This window comes from Hakea prostrata, chromosome 9 (genome assembly GCF_041222555.1).
Source record: "Hakea prostrata isolate BN-2017 chromosome 9, UWA_Hpros_2, whole genome shotgun sequence".
Lineage (NCBI taxonomy): Eukaryota > Viridiplantae > Streptophyta > Magnoliopsida > Proteales > Proteaceae > Hakea > Hakea prostrata.
The window spans coordinates 59635036-59653649 of record NC_142608.1 but is presented as its reverse complement, the minus strand read 5'-3'; the positions used below and the strand labels follow the sequence as shown (position 1 = coordinate 59653649).

Here is an 18614-nt window from a genome sequence, read left to right as displayed (position 1 = left end):
AAACTACCTACAAAAATATAATGAAATCAACAAAATATTACATTTAGGTATGGCTCTTGGTTTGGACTCCAATGTGGATAATACATGTCCACACAGGTCAAAGAATCTACAACAGTCAACCAAAACTTCCACCTTTCCTTGCTATATTTGTTCCCTTCAAGAAAGTAGACACAACACTGAAGCATCGGCAAGGACTGGTTCCCATCCTAATTCCTTGTTTTAAATTGCTCGGTAGCCTAATGACCAGCAAGAGAAGCCATCTTCACAGTTCACATCATGATGGAGGAAAAGAGTACATCATTCTGTTACATATTATAACTTCAAGAATACAAATGTATGCAGGAAAATAACAAAATGCATGTATGTTATCTTAGCAAACCACCTCATGGAAAATGACACAGATCACATTTTATGATGAATTGACTTACATTCAAGGCTTTACTCACTAGAAAAGCTGAAACCACTGATCTAAAACAGTAAGCTTAGACACATGTATGGCATAAACCACCAATCTGAAACAGCATTCTTAGAAGCATGCATGGCATAACCTCTTTCTCTTTATTTACTTGTTTTCTTTTACTGGTGTTCTTTTCCTTTTTCTTTTTCTAAATGTTAAAAGTATATTATAGCAGAAGATCCATGATCATGTAAATGCTACCGTTTCCTCTCATTAACATTGAAAATATAAATATAAACATAAAATTATAAAGACATTATGTCACCATTCAGTCGTCAAATTGCAAGAAAATAAGGAACTTCAGGAAAAAAGAAAACACAGCTCTTAAGAACATTAATTAAAAATTCAACACTGAATTCAATTTCATAACGGAATGTATATACAGACAGATAACAGAGGTCCCACTATGAAATTAAGCAAGTTGAGTCCCGCTTTAACAAGTGAAAATCTATCCCTAAACCTAGTCAAATTACAACTCGGAAACAAAATCACTCAACAATCATGTTAAGACCAAGTTTAACCGACAACAATGTCAATCCTTTTTGTTTTCCCTTGTGAACCAATGAGGCAATCAGTTATACACAATGCAGACAACCAAAGAAAGCTTTACTTCATCTGCACTTAGCCTCCCCCTTCTACCTGAATTTTGCCTTCACCTGAGAAGATATCACATAATTCATGATTAGTAATGGTATGTTGCAAACGGGAGAGGTCCCTAATTAAACTCAAATCCTTCATGGGGGCACAGCAACGTGAAAATTACCAAGGGTGAACTGCCACAGAAAACTAGCTTTAGTTGTTCCTTGTTGCCGACGAAGCTTGCAATGCAGCTTGCGTTGCTAAAACCCCAGCTCTCCAAGTATCAATCCCAAGTTCATTTCTTGTTTCTCCTGTATCATTAAAAAAGAATTGTGAAAGTATTCAACATATACCTGGAACTACAATGGAAACAACAAAACAAATAATCACATAGTGCTGTTACAACTTACAACCAGGATTATTTAGAAGATGGAGATGAGGAGAATAGAGACAAAAAATAGGGATTGCCAAACCTAAGAGTCCCCTCCACACACCCTTTATCTATATAGTGCTAATTACAATCACAAAGAAAGAACGTTCTAAATCTTACAGGATTCTCATAATTTCTACCAAGAAAAGAGGAATCTCATAAATAGAAATAGAAATCAAACCAAACATAAATAATCCTAAACAAGTAGAACCAGATGCTTGTCAACACTCCCCCTAAAGCTGAAGCATATAAGATGCCAATTCAAAGGCTGGGACCATGGAAACAGGACCATATATACCAATACTGGACCATGCGAGTTCAAACCAGCCCAGCCGGTGTTGTAAACCACAGATCAGGGTTAGGGTTTAGGAGATAAACTTCCTTAGAATGTGGCTGCCCAGGACTCCAGGAGTTTCCAGCAAAGGTATAATAGGTATTCTGGGGTTTCTTCAACTGTCAAGGTCAACTGAATGTGAAACTCAGATTTGAACTATATCAAAAGTTGAAATTGAGATTCAAGATTTCAAGTCCTAGGTCAACTGGGTTTCGACTTGGGTTTGGGATGGGTTTAGGGTTGGTTCTACTGCAGCCAGAATGCCAATGATGCAATATTCTGCAGGTTTAGGGTTTTTATGTAAATTCTCAAAATTCTACAAATACTACTTGAAGAAGATGAAGTGCAGGAATTCTGAAAACCAGAATTTGGGCTGCTTAGGGGAAAGTAAGGTTAGGACTTGGTTCTAGAGGTTATTCCAATTCTAATAGGGGTTGAATGGGTTAAAACTGAGCAAGGGAAGGGGGAATCCCTGCTATGGTTGGGACTGGGAAGCAGTGGGGAAGGAGGAGGAAGGGGGAGGGTCTCTAGAAGGGGCTGGGGAAGGTGCGTGAGGTAGGGGAGGATTGGGGGGGGGCTCTGAGTTACTTGGGATGGTTTGAAGACTTGAAGGTGGCTGTTGTACTTGCTGTTTGATGCTTCTGAACTTGGAGATGGAATGCTTGAATGCTGGAATTGAATTAGAAAGCTTCAAAGACAACCGCACGGTCCCCCTCTTAGGAACCCTGCCACGCTCAGGCAATTTACTAAAATTCTTAATTCATCAAATCCGAAAATAACTTACAATGAAGAGGCTAATTATAACAGGCTAATTATAACCTAAAATAACAAACTCAGACTCAACTTAGGAGATCTTTATCAAATAAGGATTCCATCACATAACAAATTGGACTCTTACCTAAACTTAAAAAGGAATCAAATTTACGAGTTGGAATCTCATTACCTACTTTAAGTTATCTATTTCAGCACATACTAAACAGATTACTTAAGACTTGAGCAACCAACTTACATCAGACTGAACTCTTTCAAACACAACTTCAACTCAGCTATAAAATATCGAAACAATCCAAATTAGACTTGAACTGACTTAACGAAATTCTGAAATAAATCGTAAATTAAGTTCAGGAGAAAATTGAGGACTAAAATACCCCTCCTATGGAATTCAGCCAGCCTATGGAGGCTTCTTGGGTCCATCCTCAAGGGCCCACTTAGGGTTTCGAATGGGGGGTGCCTATGTTCACATCAATACTCCCCCTTCTTAAAAACATTCATCTCCTGACAAATGTGATGCTCTAGTGCTCTTGGATCACTGCCTTCGTAGTCCTTGGTGGAGACTCTTCGTTGCATCTTGCGATCCAGAGGAAGTACTAGGCAGAGGGCCACCAATACTGCTCCTACACAGAACTCTAGAATAATGATTGCTTGGGGGATGTGGTATCCAAGTCTAGGAATCTCTCTTCCAATGAACTAGGAGTGCATAAGTTAGTGGCTGGTGAAGCTTCTAGAGTCCTTCTCTATCACCACCTCTCTGAGCAGCATGACTATGGCTTGGATAGTGTCCCTCCCAGGAAGTAGTATGAGGCCCAAGGGAGGGCCTGTCTCACAAGGAATTGGTGCTGGTACAACCCTAATGTATGGGGGCAGCATCTTCTCCAAGGTGCTAGGAACATATGGGGTCCTCAATGGTGTAGGTACCTCTTTAACTCTGACTGGCATTGTTCGTTTGGTCATGCTTCTACACATTGTGAGGGCATCTTTGTCAATCAACCTGTGTTGGACTTCAAGGACTTGATTCTCCTTCTGAAATAAATCCTAAATTAAATTCAGGAGTAGATTGAAGGCTAGAATGTCCAACATACCCCCTCTTGTAGGGTTCAGCCAGCCTATAGAGGCTTCTTGGATCCATCATGGGGGGGCCCACTTAGGGTTTCGAACAGGGGATATCCCTCTGTTCACATATAGTCTTCTAGAAGGGCCAAAAAGAGGCAAAAACACTGTTCACATAAACATTGTCACAGCCCATTATCTGGGAATATTCCTTGAAGATTTCTAGGGCTCAAGATCAAATCCTGTAGAGGCATTATACTTTGGAGATTTAGAAGTTTAATATAGTTTCTGTTCCTCTTTGCAGTGAAAAAATAGAATCTGGAGGAACCGAATTTGCAAGCCATGTTACCACTTCTCATGGAATAAGCCCTCTTCAACAGCTAAGCCAGCCATGCATGAGAAACCTGGGGTTGATATAGCCAACCCCAACCCTCTTCTACTTTTATCTACTTCTCCTTGATGCAAATCCAGCACCGTATTGACCTATTTCTCTTTGAAATCAACCAAGGGTTGATTGATATAGGAGTTGAGCCTTAGTTTTACACATTTGTGCAGTCATGGAATTATTCTATGGCCCAAAAGTTCAGCATCTAGGCCAAGTACGAAAATGGGTTAGCTTATTAGTTTATTTGCTCTAATAGAGTAAATTTTTCCCAACTCAAGTTATAAGGGTAGAATAGTCTTTTTCTTATGTTTTATTTTAGATTTAAGAGACAAAATTTTGTTCTAATAGTTTAAGTCAGTTTCTAAGACCTAACTTCACCAAGTGATGCAGAACCAGCAGCCCACAGCAAGCCAGCAGAACTAAACACATTTCTGGCACGAGGGTAATTCTGGTAATTTTGGGGCAATGCTATTCAAGCGAGCAAGGCCCACAGGGACTGAAAGAAGGCCTAGGATTGCTGCCAGGTACTGCAGCAATAGTCAAAAACACAGGAGGTTCAGAATAACATAGGAGCAATTTTGTAATTTTAGGCAAGTCTTAGTCAAGGCCAGTTAGGTCTAGTTGAATTTGGAATTTTATTAGGAGTCCAGTCCTACTATTATTTGAATCAGTTCTAGTGTCAAAGTTGAGTACTAGTATGAGGTGTCTAACAAAGCCTATAAATCCATAGCCTACGCTTGTAACTAAATCAGTTTTGAAGGTTTGGTCAAGGTTTTTGGCATTCCCCAGCACAGGAAAGGCCTGCGGCTTGCATTTGGTTTGGTGTTTTCTCAAGCAAGTCTTCAACTTCCTTCACTTAACAGCATCACTCCTAAACCCCCCCCCCCCCCTTTCAAAAAAAAATCCCATCACACCTTAGTCTTCTTCCTCTCTCCTAGCCTACACATCTTCTATCTTCTTCCCCAAATCCTAAATTTTCCTCTCCCAATCCCCTCCACCAAATCCCACCCCCTCCACTTCCCTAAAACTCGATTCCAAGAAGCAGCCCCAATCATTCCCCAGGAACCCCTAGAAATTGAAACCCTAGTTCTCCCAAAACCCTAACCCTAGGAGTTTGAATCTGAAACTGAAGTAACCAGAATCAGACTTAGGTTTCAGGCAGCCTAACCCATTATCCTTCTAGCTGAATCCTACCCTACCCTAACATCCCTTTAAACCCTAGGAAACACTAGCGACTAATCGCAGGGTTAGGAAACCCTAATTTTCTGTTGCTTCCAAATTAGATCCAGGATATTAGACCTCAAAAACCCATAGCTCTTATACCACTTGATGTAGACCTGAATAGAAGGAGGTCAAATATCCAGGATCTAATATGGAACCAGCAGAAAATTTTGGTTTCTAAATCCTTCAGCTAGGGTTTTTACCACAGATCTAGGGTTAGGGTTAGAGTTGTGATTTCCTAGGATATGGCTGCCCAGGAACATTCCAGCAATGGCGGAGGGGTTCTAGGGGGTTTTCTAACACAATTTAAGCCTGCTGAATGTGCAACTCAAAAATCTGAATTCTATTAGGATCGAGATTCAGATTTGAGTTTCAAAATTCAAAGGCAATTAGGTTTTCAGCTGGGGTTAGGGGGAAGGTAGGGTTTGCTGTCTTGCAGTTCAGACCCTAATTTTTATCAATTAGGGTTTTCCTAAAATTTATCAAAATTTGCAATTCACTTGAAGAAGATGAAGTGCAGGAATTTCTAAAACTCAGAAATAGGCCTGCTTTATGAACTCGATGTTAGGCATGAAAGGCATGAAACTAGGGGTCTCTGCTATTCTACTGAGGGTAGAATGGCAGGTTTTAGGGCTGGGAATCAGGGAATCCTACGGGGGTTGGGATTGGGAAGCCATGAGGAAGAAAGAGTTAGGGGGAGGGTCTCGGGTGTTGGGAGACAGGGCTGGAGTTGCAGGGAATTGAAAGGAAAGGTGCAGTAGAGAATTGCGATGGGGGTGGGGAGGGTTTTCCAGGCCTGAAACAAAGGGGAAGGGGCTGGGACTGCTACAGTTGATAGGAAGGCTTTTAGGGTTTTGCGAACAGAGGGGGAGGGGGTTGTACTTACTGGGAATGGGAATGTTTGCCGGAATGGTTGCTTGGATGCCTAAAGATCTCTTGAGAGCTGCTGAATTGAAGAAAACAAGGAGAACTTGAAAGCTTTTCACCCATCAAGGCCTACCCACACAGGAGACCCTGAACCTCAAACACCCGATTCATGAATTCATCCAAGATTAAAAATTACAATGCAGATATAGGTTATTTATAGCCTAAATTAAACACACTTAACTCATATTGGGATCTCCTTAACTGATGAAATCCAATTACAACTCAAACTGGATTCTTTTTAACACTTAGCAAAGGAATCAAATTACTACGAGATTTCAACCCTTCGATTGGAATCTCACTAACACACTTTATTTTTAAGCACATGCTAATTAAATAACCTACGATTAAAGCAACCAACTTAAAACAACTCAACTCAAAATATAATACTGCAAGTAAATTCTAAACAGACTCAAATTACCAAACTGGACTCAACTAAAATTTTGGAAATTATAATAATAATTTCAGAAATAGAATAAGATAAAATAAAGGCAATTAAGGAAATTATAATAATAATTTCAGATATAGAATAAGATAAAATAAAGGCCAAAAAACCCCCCATAAAGGGTTTGGCCAGCCTATGGAGGCTTCCAGGATCCATCCTAGGGCCCCACTAAGGGTTTTGGACAGCGGGTCCCCATGTTCACATTAGGTTTCCTAGGGTTTAAAAGGATGTTAAGGTTGAAAGGACATGTAAATAGGGTTCAGCTAGAAGGGTAATGGGTCAGGCTGCCTGAATCTTAAATCTGATTCTGGTTATTTCATTTTCAGACTCAAATTCCTAGGGTTAGGGGTTTTGGGAGAACAAGGGTTTCAATTTCTAGGGTTTCCAGGGAATGATTAGGGCTGCTGCTAGGAATCGAGTGTTAGGGAAGGGGACCAGTTGGGATTTTGTGGAGACGATTAAGAGATAGAGAATTTAGGGTTTGTGTAAAAAGAGAGACGGTGCCGCAGGCTAGGAGAGAGGAAAAAAACTAAGGTGCAATGGGATGTTTTTTTTTTTTTGGGGGGGGGGGAAGGGCAAGGAGTCAATACTTACTACTGATAGGTGAAGTGGGATAAAGACATTGGAGAAGAAAACACAAAATTAACGCAACCACAGGCCTTTCCTGCGCTGAGGAATGCTAGAAACCCTAGTCGAACCTTCAATCTCCTGTTGAAACTCATTTGCAATAATTTTATTTGTGAAAATTAATTAGGTGACAAGCACAGGCTATGTATTTATAGCTTTTATTAGACTACTACTAGTACTCAACTTAGAAACCAAAACCATAAGGGACTTCTATTTTATATAGAACTCTTACTTCAAATAGGACTCTTAGTTATCTAAACCCAGAGTCACTCAAATAATAAAATCAAAATAGGTTTAGGCTCCTAATAAAATTCCAAATTCAACTAGACATAATTGAGCTTGACTAGGAATGCCCAAAATTACCCCTATGTTGGGCCAAACTTCCTATGCTGCTGAGTAGTGCCACAGGGTGCTAGGCAGCAGCCCTATGCCTTCTTTCAGTCCTTACAGGCCTTGCTGGCTTGGATAGGACTACCCCAAAATATCCCTGGTGCCAAAAATATGCTATAGCGCTGCTGGCAATGCCGTGGGCTGCAGGTCCAGCATCATTAAGACTTCTTATGTAAGGCTATAAATAGCCTCCCCAATGATTAGAATGGACTACACTTACTTCAAAGATTATTTTCTAGTCAAGCCTTGAGTGCTTTTGTATGTGTTGCTGCTGCAACCATTGCTTTATATCAACTTTGGTCAAAGAGATCCAAGTTTGAGTATTCAGTTGAGGTTCTTGGTGAAGTCAAGCCAAATCCCTGCCATGGCTGAATAGACAGCCGTCAAGAAGTCATTATGTTCAGTCCAAAGTTGTACAAGGCTCCTCATCCAAGTATCTGATTGCCTACAATCCATTCCCCTTCACATCACACCCTTTTTTATGTTCCTCGAATTTTCTTCAACTTTTGGACTTTTCAAGAGGGGCAGGCCTTAGTGTAATGGTCTATGGACCACAATTGTAGTCCCAACTCTGAGGTCAAGACACTGTAACAACCTCTCAACAAAAATTGTTCGAGTAAGACCGCATAGGAAAATTGCCATCGAACTCTGCTTATGCAGAAACCTTAGGTACCAGATTCGCCCTTTTTCTGACTATTCAAGAAACTCAAAATTCAACATCAAAGTTACACCAATCTAACCATTAGATATAGCAGACACTATAGGTACATCATCATTCCCCCAACCCCAGTGACCATAAATCCTAGTGTGACCCATGTACAAAATTTTGCAAAATCTTATCCATGTTTACATTCATGAAAATACATGATCTAGTTTCGACCAAATACAGCCGAGCATGTGCAAATCAAGAACACCATTTAGTGTTACATTTTAGTAAAAATAACATTGTCATTGTGTTTATTGGCCTTAAATTAGGCTGCACGCCAAAAATCAGCCCCAAAAACCACCTAAAACCCATTAAAATAGTCAACCGAAACATGGTACACCATTGTACCATGCTTCACCGAAATATCAGCAAAATCTCAATATCTAGACGAGACAAAATTTTGAACATTGGTTTGACCCCATTCTAACAATTCAATTTCAAGATATAATATTTGAATTTTTGTACTTCCTAAAACCCTCAAAACAAGAACCATTATATCTTCTAATTTAACCATCCAAACCCAACCAAACTTTTCTGACACCTATGAGACCCATTTCTCATCTCAAGGAATTTATCCCACATCTCCCATGGGATGGGGCATGTATCCTTGGTATCCTAAATATTATTTAAGAGAGTGATTTTTAACCACAAAGCCCTAACTTAACTTTTTCCCCTAAAAAATCAACGCTATTCACCTTAAGTGAGTTTTGATTCCCTTAAAGATCTTGAAAGAACTAGCCTAGTTCATTTGAGATTGCATAACTACTAAATTCAACTCCCTAGACACTTGTTTGTAATTGCAAATTTGCCACTGCAAAAGCATATGTTTGTTTCTTCCAACCAAATTCTTGCTGCCACAAAGAAAAGACGAAGGCTGGTGCAGATTCTTCAAGCCATTGAGTACTGGATGTCTGTTGTTGACCCTCCAACTAAAAAGGCCTTGCAACTGTTTTGTAAGTTGACTACATGCTGCAACTTTCCAGCTTCTAAACCCTTCATCCAATCATAAATGCAGATGGGTTAATAAGACTCCCATTCCATTCAATATCCTTCATATGATCATCCACTCATTCTCCTACAGACAGCTACAGTATCCCCTATAGACACTAAGGGCCCATATTTTAACGTTTCTGCTCCTTGTTTCTGGCATTCTTTCTGTGATAGTAGAACAGAAAAACACAAACTTCTGATTGGTGTGCCAACGAATCAGACCAGCTTCTTTTTTGTGCCAGAAACAAGATTTTTGAAACACTAAAAACTTTTATTTGCTGACTTTCAAAACGTTTTTTAAATGAAAAAGAGACTCCAATAAGACATCTTTTCCCGAACAGAGGCTTAAACAATAACAAAGAAGAGCAACACCTGCAAGTCTCCATCTTCTACCTCTGCCTTTGAAAAAGAGTTTCGGAAATATGTTTAACAAACACCATTTTATGGTTCAAAAACATATTTTAGCACAAAAAAGAAGGGGGGAAAAACATTTTTGCAGATCTGCTTTAGAACAAAAGGACTACCAAATGGGCCCTTACTTTCTAATTTCTAATCACCTTCATAATTTCCTATTTCCAGTTTCCCTTCAAAATCATCATTCCAGCGGTCAGAACATAACCAAGCTTCAAACATAGGCTCACCATCACTAGAACACCATTTAAGTTTTGGTGGATTTTACGGGTCATTCTGGTCCGGTTTTTTGTGTCCAGCCTAATTTGATGCCAATAAACACATTGGGTCCGTTATTTTTGCCTAAAACCTAACCCAAAGTGGTATTTTTGTTTGGAAATGTTGGGCTATATCCAGGAGAAAGTAGAAGATTGGAACATGAATTTAACAAATGTAAATATGGATATGATGCAAGAGAAACCTAAAATCTTCCTTAAAAAGAAAACAACTGAAATTCAATATACAAGTAAGTCAAGTACAAGTGTAGAAGTCAATAGTCAGTAGTACACAGTTAAAACAGTATAAATGTGTAACATAACAGTATATGAATGAATTACAAATTACAAATTTACAATACACATCACAATTATGAATAACCTAATAATAGTTGTTACGTGGTGGTGGCTCCATCGTCTCAACCCCGTAGGCCTACCTCTGTAAATGGTATACATAATCAGCCCATGTCATCAGACCCATGCAGTGCTCCACATAGTCAGACATTGCCCTTCTGTAGGAAGCATCATCCTCATAAAACAGCCAACCCATCTTAAACAAAGTGTCATAAGGGTAAGGACTTCCATGATGAAACCAAAATTTTGGAAATTCCACCGAAGTTTCAGACTTTTACATTTCGACCGATATTTTGATTTAGTGTGTACCGAAACACCAAAATCTCAGTGAAATTTTGCCTAGATTTCGCGAAATTTAAAACACTACTATCTAACAAACAAGTTGCAATGTTCATGGGACACAGTGCATGAAGTATCAGATGTAGGGTCAGCCATAAGTATAACTTGGTACAAACAAGAGTTTTTGGAAGTTTTTTACTTGTAACTCACTTAAGTGGGGCTGAAACTCTTGTTACCTCACTTAAGTGAGAAAAATTACTTGTAACTCAATCCCACATTACTAGGAGCTCACACATAACATATTCAGTTAGATTTTGATGAGTAATTCAAATTTTGAATGTTAAATGATGAAATTGTCCTTGTCTCATTCCATACCCAACCCTTGGGTCGGTGAATGGGGACCCCTTCACCCATCTTCCTACAACTTTTTGGAAACCACCCACCACCATCCCCATCCCCACCCCCACCTTCCCCCAGCCAGAAATCACGCACCACCGTCCCCTATCAAAAATCACCCACCATCCACCGTTGCAAGCCACTCCATCCACCGTTTCAAGCCCGAATGTCTCTGACTTCCTTCAACAATTTTCTGAAATCTATACAATTCTCATCCCAAAAGAACTTCTTATCATCGAGCTCCACACTAAAATCAACCACCCACTAACAGAAAACTCTACTGGAAATCTCATAGTGAACCCATCCACGACTTTGCTGAACACCAATCGCTCGCCACTCATTCTGAAACATCACACAGAAAAGCAGATATAAACATCGAATTCCATTAAATCTGAACATCGCCGACAGATTCCTTCCTGAAAGTTTCAACATCGCCGTTTGTTCTAGGGTTTTCAGAGATGCAACATAAGGGCAAAGTAACAGTTGCCTACGAGATTGACCGCTTCTTTATGATTCCACACTCATATTTCAGTTGAAGATCTCAACTTTTCTCTACCTTTAAGCTGCTGGAGTGACAAATTAGGTATGATTCCACTGGTTACTTTGTTTTGTTCTCTGTTTCTTGCCTTTCTTGTTTCTGAATTTTTGCTTATCGTTTTTGTATTCTTTTTCGCAGTTCTTTTGGTTTTTGATTTATCAACCTGTCGCATTGCAAGAAGATTCTTCTTCTCTGCAGTTACAAGTTTTTTTGGCCTTTTATCTTCACTTGTAGGCCTTTAATTGGAAGTCAGTAAGTTTCACTAAGAGGGCAACAACTGAGATACCGTTGCAGAGGCCCTTTTTTTCTCTTTTTGTCCATTATGATAATTGTAAGGAATAACTTGAGGCTTGCAAAGTTGGATGGAGAGTTTTCTCTGAGGAATAGAGACAATGTGTCAACTGATGAGGATGAGTTTTAGAGGCGAAGCTCTACCTGTCTTCATGTTCCAAAGCCCTATGCATCGAAACCCTAACTGGTGAAGAGGTTTCGCTCTGAAGGAGATCGGTGTTCAGGACGCCGTTGGAATTTCTAAGAAGAAGCCTCCTCTGCTGGTGGCTTCGAATCAGGCCATGCTCCAGCCATTTGATGATAACACCATCGATTTTTGAGTTTTCAGCCACCCTTGACCGATCACTACACCCTTCTAACAGAGAGAGGAATGGCTTGTCACGGTACTAGCCACCGGTGGATGATGGATGATTTCCGGAAGGGGGAATGTGGGGGCAGAGGTGGTTTCAAGCTGCGGTGGCTGGTTTCCGGTAAGGTGTAGGAAGAAGATGGGTGAAGGGAGAATCATTTCACCCACCTAAGGGTTGGGTATGGAATGTGACACAAGGATAGTTTAGGGAATTAATATTAGAGGGCATTTTGGTCATTTCATTTTGAAACTTAATCTAACTGAGTCTATTATGCGTGAGCTCCTAGTAATGTAGGAGTGAGTTACAAAAAAAAATTCCTACTTAAGTTATGCAACAAGAGTTTCAACCCCACTTAAGTGAGTTACAAGTAAGAAAACTCTAAAAACAAAGAGTCGCAGTAATAATATGCAATCACTCAACCAGAACGAATGAAGGCAACAATATAATAATCATCAGGTTTTGAAAACCCAAAAATAAAGCAGCAGGAGGAAAAATGCAATTGGCTCTAAACAAGTACCAGAGAAGGGTTGACGCTTGATAAAACCCAATATAGCAACACAATGACACCAAGCTAGTTTAGGGTTTGAAAACCTAAGATATAATAGCAATGATGACTCAGCAGAAATAGGTTTGAAACCCAAGAACAAATTGCACCATGCATCTACTGCAGATTAGGGTTTCGCACACCCCCCCCAAAAAAAATACCCAACCCCCAAGAAAGAAGAATAAAAGGAAATGTGCAGCATAAGGCAATTGTGAGATTCGTTTCTAGGGAAAATAACACAATCACCAGATTAGGGTCTTAAACGATCCAACCTAATTCAAGTGTTTTACCTAAAGCAGCAAAGAACCAGTAGTCAATAATACACAGTGACCTCTTTTAAGATTCAATTTGGAGAAACCAATAAATGTCAAGCCCACAGGAAACAGAGAATGTCTTCAAGAACAATAATGGTCCACTGGCTGGATTAGAATTAATAGATAAAAAGTCTTTAAGTATAACAGCAGCTTCACCTTACTTCAGGTAAATGATAGCACTCAAACCCTAATTTTCAATTGAAAAGCTTCTACTAGGATTTAATATTCAATACTATGAAGTATCGGTATGCAGCAACCTTGGAAGAAGAATGAAATTAAGAGGCTCAAACCAGAATCGCAATTCACAACCCACCTATTGGCTGAGCTAAAAACCTGGACAACCAGAACCGAGTATAAATAAAGATGAGAAGAATGGGCAGGAGAACATGGACTGCCATACTAAGCAGTTACTCTCCCACAACCTTTATTTATATAATACTAATTAATTTACAAGAAAGTATTGCGATCCTAATTCTAATAGAAGTCTGATAAATGGAAATAAAATAGAAACCGAACCAAACATAAGAACTCAATTTATTTCAACAATAATTATTTCACAAAATGACTTTATACCTAAGCGATGGCCTGAAGTAAAGGCTTGCATATTTGAGGGGGATTGTGCTGCATGACGTTTCTGTGACTTGCTACTGTCTGGGTTTAAAGGCTGAAATAAACAAATAAAAGAAACAATCAGAGTTATTTAAGATGTACTTATAAAAGTAAAGAGTATGTAAATAAAACGAATTAAACAACCCAAAATCACAAACCAAGGGGCTCGTCCTCAGATTATTATCATGTCCATCATCACTGTTACCACCCTTGTCATGACTATTGGCTCGGTCATTCCATGCTTTGGGTTTTGATGTGGTTGGTGTTGAGGCTTTGCCAGACTTGTCACGGTGTGGATTTGGAGGCTTCCATGAATTAAAACAAAAAATAACCTTAAGACTAATGTAATAATCCAGACTAATCTAACTATAGATATATGTAAGAAAATGCTGAGTGCAAACCACTTAAACCACAGACCAGGGGGCATGTCCTCATGTTATGACCAAGTCCCTCACAGTTCCCACACTTGTTGCGGTTCTTGGCTTCATCATACAATTCTTTTGGTGTAGAGTTTGCTGGCCATGTTGCCGGTTTCCAAGACTTCAAACGTTCTGGGTTTAGGGGCTGCAAAAGTACAAACAAAAATAAGAATAAAGATGATTATGATTATCGAATAAAGAGGGAGGAACAATTATATAAATGGAGACTTAAATGAGACAAAATGAAGGCTATGAACTACTGAATATCACAGACCAGGGGGCATGTCCTCAAGTTATGACCAAGTTCGTCACAATTCCCACACTTGTTGCGGTTCTTGGATGCATGTTGATCGTACCATGACTTAGGTCTGGAGGAGTATGACCACCCTTTGGTCTTTCCCGGGTCAGATACGCTGCTATAGTCAAAATTTAGTAATCTAGTACTCTCTTGTTGGCTATTTTGTGCACCCCCTTGTTTCGCAATGGGGTCAGCACAGGACCTCACTTCAATGCGAGAGCATTTTTGGATGGCTTCTTTAAGGAATTCCATTGCAACATTGCATCTCTCTTTCGAATCTTTAGCCATATGAATAAGTATATCACATGTACGCTGCAAATGCCATAGACTTGGAACAAGTTCATGATTATGATCTTCAATGAACTTTGTGACGACCCATCCATTAGGACATTTCTTAATCTGCATGGTAGCTTTACAATCACTCCTTGTTGTATCTTGATACTGAACCTCCTTATCTTTGCAACTCTTGTTACTATCATCTTTTGACCCCTCAAGACAAGTAAATACTCGAATAACAGCCTCACCCTGGATGCCATCCTTACGAGTACGTTCCAGGTGCAATTTTTTTACACCAAAGCCTTTTGTCCTTGCATATGCATTATAAAACCTGTGAGCCTCATTGTCACTCTTAAATGTCATACCAACAACCGGTACCCGGATGGGTTTCTCACTCGCTCCATTATCCAAACCATGAGGGCTGTCTTCAATTCCTGAAAGGTCTGAAACATCCATATCAACATGGTTGAATAAGTATCCTTCCAACCTCCACATCCCCAGGGGTACACAGAATTGTTAGCTCAGAATTCTGTTAATATAAGAATAAATTCCTTTAACAAAAACAACTACAATAGCAGCTTACCCAGCATTTTCATTCACATGGAATAGAAACAAAAAGTTGTACAGTCAAGTTCTTCGCAAATACTTATAGACAGCACTGCAATTGAAATGTTCACATTAGTTACTCAGCCCAGCAGGTTTTGAAGTTGCAAGACCAAATAAACTATTTATGTGGAAAAAATAATGTAGAGGTCGCACAATTAAGAAACACTTTACAGTAGGATCGATGATAAATTGCAAAAGAAGTTGAAACAATCAATAGGCTGGAACATAGCAAAAGATTAAAATAGTAATGGATAGCAAGATAGTAGGCTACCTCGACCTCGGGCCCCTCACTCACAGCTATCTCAGCTGTCGATTAGGGACTCTCTGAAAAATTCATGTGTAAGCATTGCCTGAAATTTTATTCATTAATTTACTTGACAATCTCTTAGAGAAACTTCCTATTTGATGACTTACCCTAGTTTGCGAAAATAGAAAGTAAACAATAACAACTACTAAAACTGAAAGCAAAAAATAACAGCTACTAAAACTTAGCAACTAATGACAATTGTAACTGACTGAAAATAGAAACTAACTAGATGTAAAACCACTAAAGGCTTTAGAATCCAGCTTGTATACATGCAAGAATAATAGAATTAGTAACCAATAAAAATAAAAATTGGGAAGCTCAAAATTGAAAGGTCAAAGACCACCTTTGTGAAAAAATCATGCAGCACTACTTTTCTTGCAGCTTTTATGGAAGCACAAATGGGCTTGGTTAATCAGGTTCAATGCTTGCCAAATAAATATAATTTGACAGGGCTGTAACACTGTTTATGTGAACAGCAACCTGAACAGTATTTTGGTCTTTTTCTTCTTTATATGCATCTCTCTGCATCATAAATCTGTAGCTTATACCACGTGTGCATAGCTGAACTTTTATTACACAATCTGGTGATGGTTAGGGTTAAACATGGTGCATTAATTTAACTGTATTAAATAACCAGTCACATATAACTGCCTCATAATCTGAAAAATAATGGGTAGCAGCAAACTGCACATCTTTGGAAACGAGAAGCTGGTAATGCTCTATGTCATCTTTTTCTCTGACTAATGACAGTAGACTCTGGTACATCGTATTGCAACTATGTGAGAAGACAACAGGCTTACGTGTTACAAGGGATTAAATGAATTAGATTCTCCCCTGCAAAATTACTGTATCATCTTTTTCTCCAACTAATGATTGTAGACTCTGGTACTTCATATAGAGACTATATGAGAAGACAATAAACTTTTACTGTTCCAAGGGATTAAATGAATTAGATTCTTGCCTACAAAATGACATGGATGTTTTAATCATCTACACTAACCAAATGACACTTTCTTCACATTCACAGCAGCAACGAAAAACCAGCAAACAGAATACTATAACAACAGCAATGAACTCTCGAGAATGCTAAGCCCACAACTGAGAAATGCAGAACCCACTTAGGAATCAAAGGGAATCAAATTTATAATACGAAGATGCTAGAAGGTAGGGTAAGAGGAGTACATAGGTATCACAAAGGCACTTTCAGCTGAGCATGGATGTGTAGAAGGAACAGAAACAATAGTTAATGCACTAACAAACACTAACCCAGAAACTACGACTTCCTAGATAAAGAAAGAGCACCCTAATTAGCAGCAATATCAGGTTTAAAGATTCCTTCACAACCAAATCATCAAGTATCAAGTACAAAAGAAATAAATTTCTCAACTTGGGCATGGTCTATCTAACCCCAAAAGAAGAAGGGATATGCATATGCCATTTTGGGAGAGGTAAAATTTCAGTACCTGAAGCTTGATCGAACAACAAAAGCTTACTGAATAGAAGTAAAAAAAATTAGAGAATCACCTACTCAAGCTTTCTAATCTCTATGTATGATTGTGAACCACAACCACAGCTGCCCATCAACAATGTGGAGCACTTGATTTCGTTCTTCGCTACCCTAGTTCACTTAGAAAAAAACAGTTTTTTTAGAAAGAGAAGAAAGAGATAGAAGTGGAAGGATTGTCACCGGCCGGAGAATTGAAAGGTTACGGATCAGCGACGACACAGAGATGGGTTTTTGATGTCGCGATCAAGAGAAGAAAAAGAAAGAGAAATGAAGATTGATGGAGGTGTTAAACTCCGAACGCGTTCAAAGATTCTAAAAGATATTAGTTTATTGGTTAACTTTTTGAATTAAAAAACAAAAATTGCGACGGCGTGACGTTAGGGATTCCATATTTTGGCCAATTAGACGGCTCGTATCTTGCCCATTTCGGTGTTATGGCAGTGTTTTTAATATAATTTTTGTGACGATTTTGCCCCCATTTTTTATTGAAATACCTAAATTACCCTTTCTTTTTTATTTGTCAAACTCTCACTCACTCACCACCACCACCTCCTACTTCGTCTGCAAGTATTCCTTTTGTAGTTTATTTATATATTTATATTTCTTCTCTTCCTATTGGATTTTTTTTTATCAAAATAGATTGTTTAATTTTTTTTTTTTTTTTTTTGGTAGTGAATAGATTGTTTAATTACAATTAGATTTGACATTTTATTTAATTAATTATATCATGGATTGTGCACTATAGTGTATCTTTTTGTTTTTTGGTAACAAAGTGCTTTATTCATCAGGAGCGAGACTAACCGAGGAATATGGTTAATTTTTTGGACTGGAAACTGAAACGGCCTTCAAGTAAGTAACGAAAAGGGAGTTCATCTGAGCAAAACTTTGCTTTACCAATGAGAATTTGATTAATCAAAATTGGTTGATTTGATTGATCATAGAGCATCTTAAACCTAAATTGATTGATTAATTTATATTTTTGGGTGGTTGGAAAGTTGGATCTTAAATTTAAACTTAATTCTAAGAATTTTTTTTTAAGGTAGAATTTCATTTCCAATCCATATTCAAATTATAGAAATCAATTTGACCCCACTTAAGAGTTTCCAGTATTAAGTCCAAATTATCAAAACTTTTTGGTAAGAAAATTATCAAATCTGAATTTTACACGTCTTCTCCAAAGTGCATAGTTTTATTATTCTAGAACAATCATTCAATACATTTGTGAATATCTAATAAGAAAAATATTAAAAAAAAATTAGAGACATTTCATAATAATTGGCCAAAAGTATAGACATCTCAAAAGTATGTCAAATTGGTAGTCCTTCCTTTTTTTTGTTAGAATTATTAATTGAATTGAAAAATAATAAATATATCATTAATTGTATTATATTATGTCTAATAATATAAAACAATGAACAAATGAAGACAAAGTAGGCTATCGAAATTAAGTCACAAGAAATTAAAAGACAATTTAGAAATTATGAATAATTTAATAATGATTTAGCAAAATAGACTATTCATACAAATTTAAGATACATTTTGAAAG

The 18614-nt window shown here is 38.3% G+C and overlaps 1 protein-coding gene across 4 annotated transcripts; it reads right to left on the bottom strand.

Moving 5' to 3' along the window:
* Positions 1-605: 605 nt before the first annotated feature.
* Positions 606-17354, bottom strand: LOC149005858 (uncharacterized). 4 transcript variants are annotated; one of them, XM_089168376.1, is made up of 9 exons: positions 17086-17354; positions 15526-15604; positions 15232-15306; positions 14349-15091; positions 14073-14219; positions 13814-13960; positions 13620-13710; positions 1221-1347; positions 606-1113 (listed from the first exon to the last, which is right to left on the bottom strand). In XM_089168376.1, exons 3-8 carry the CDS (start codon positions 15242-15244, stop codon positions 1250-1252), a joined length of 1239 nt encoding a protein of 412 aa, XP_089024502.1. In that variant the 5' UTR covers positions 15245-15306; positions 15526-15604; positions 17086-17354; the 3' UTR covers positions 606-1113; positions 1221-1249. The 4 variants fall into 4 exon arrangements, with proteins under 4 accessions (XP_089024502.1, XP_089024503.1, XP_089024504.1 ...); XM_089168377.1 differs by having other exon boundaries at positions 15526-15578; XM_089168378.1 differs by lacking the exon at positions 15526-15604 and having other exon boundaries at positions 17090-17354.
* Positions 17355-18614: the final 1260 nt, after the last annotated feature.

What these genes read in the sequence shown, in the direction of transcription:
- LOC149005858 (XM_089168376.1), bottom strand. An exon ending in ACTTGAGGACATGCCCCCTG is followed by an intron (nt 14,220 to 14,348) that starts GTCTGTGATATT and finishes GTACTTTTGCAG; the next exon opens with CCCCTAAACCCAGAACGTTT. An exon ending in ATCTGAGGACGAGCCCCTTG is followed by an intron (nt 13,711 to 13,813) that starts GTTTGTGATTTT and finishes TGTTTATTTCAG; the next exon opens with CCTTTAAACCCAGACAGTAG.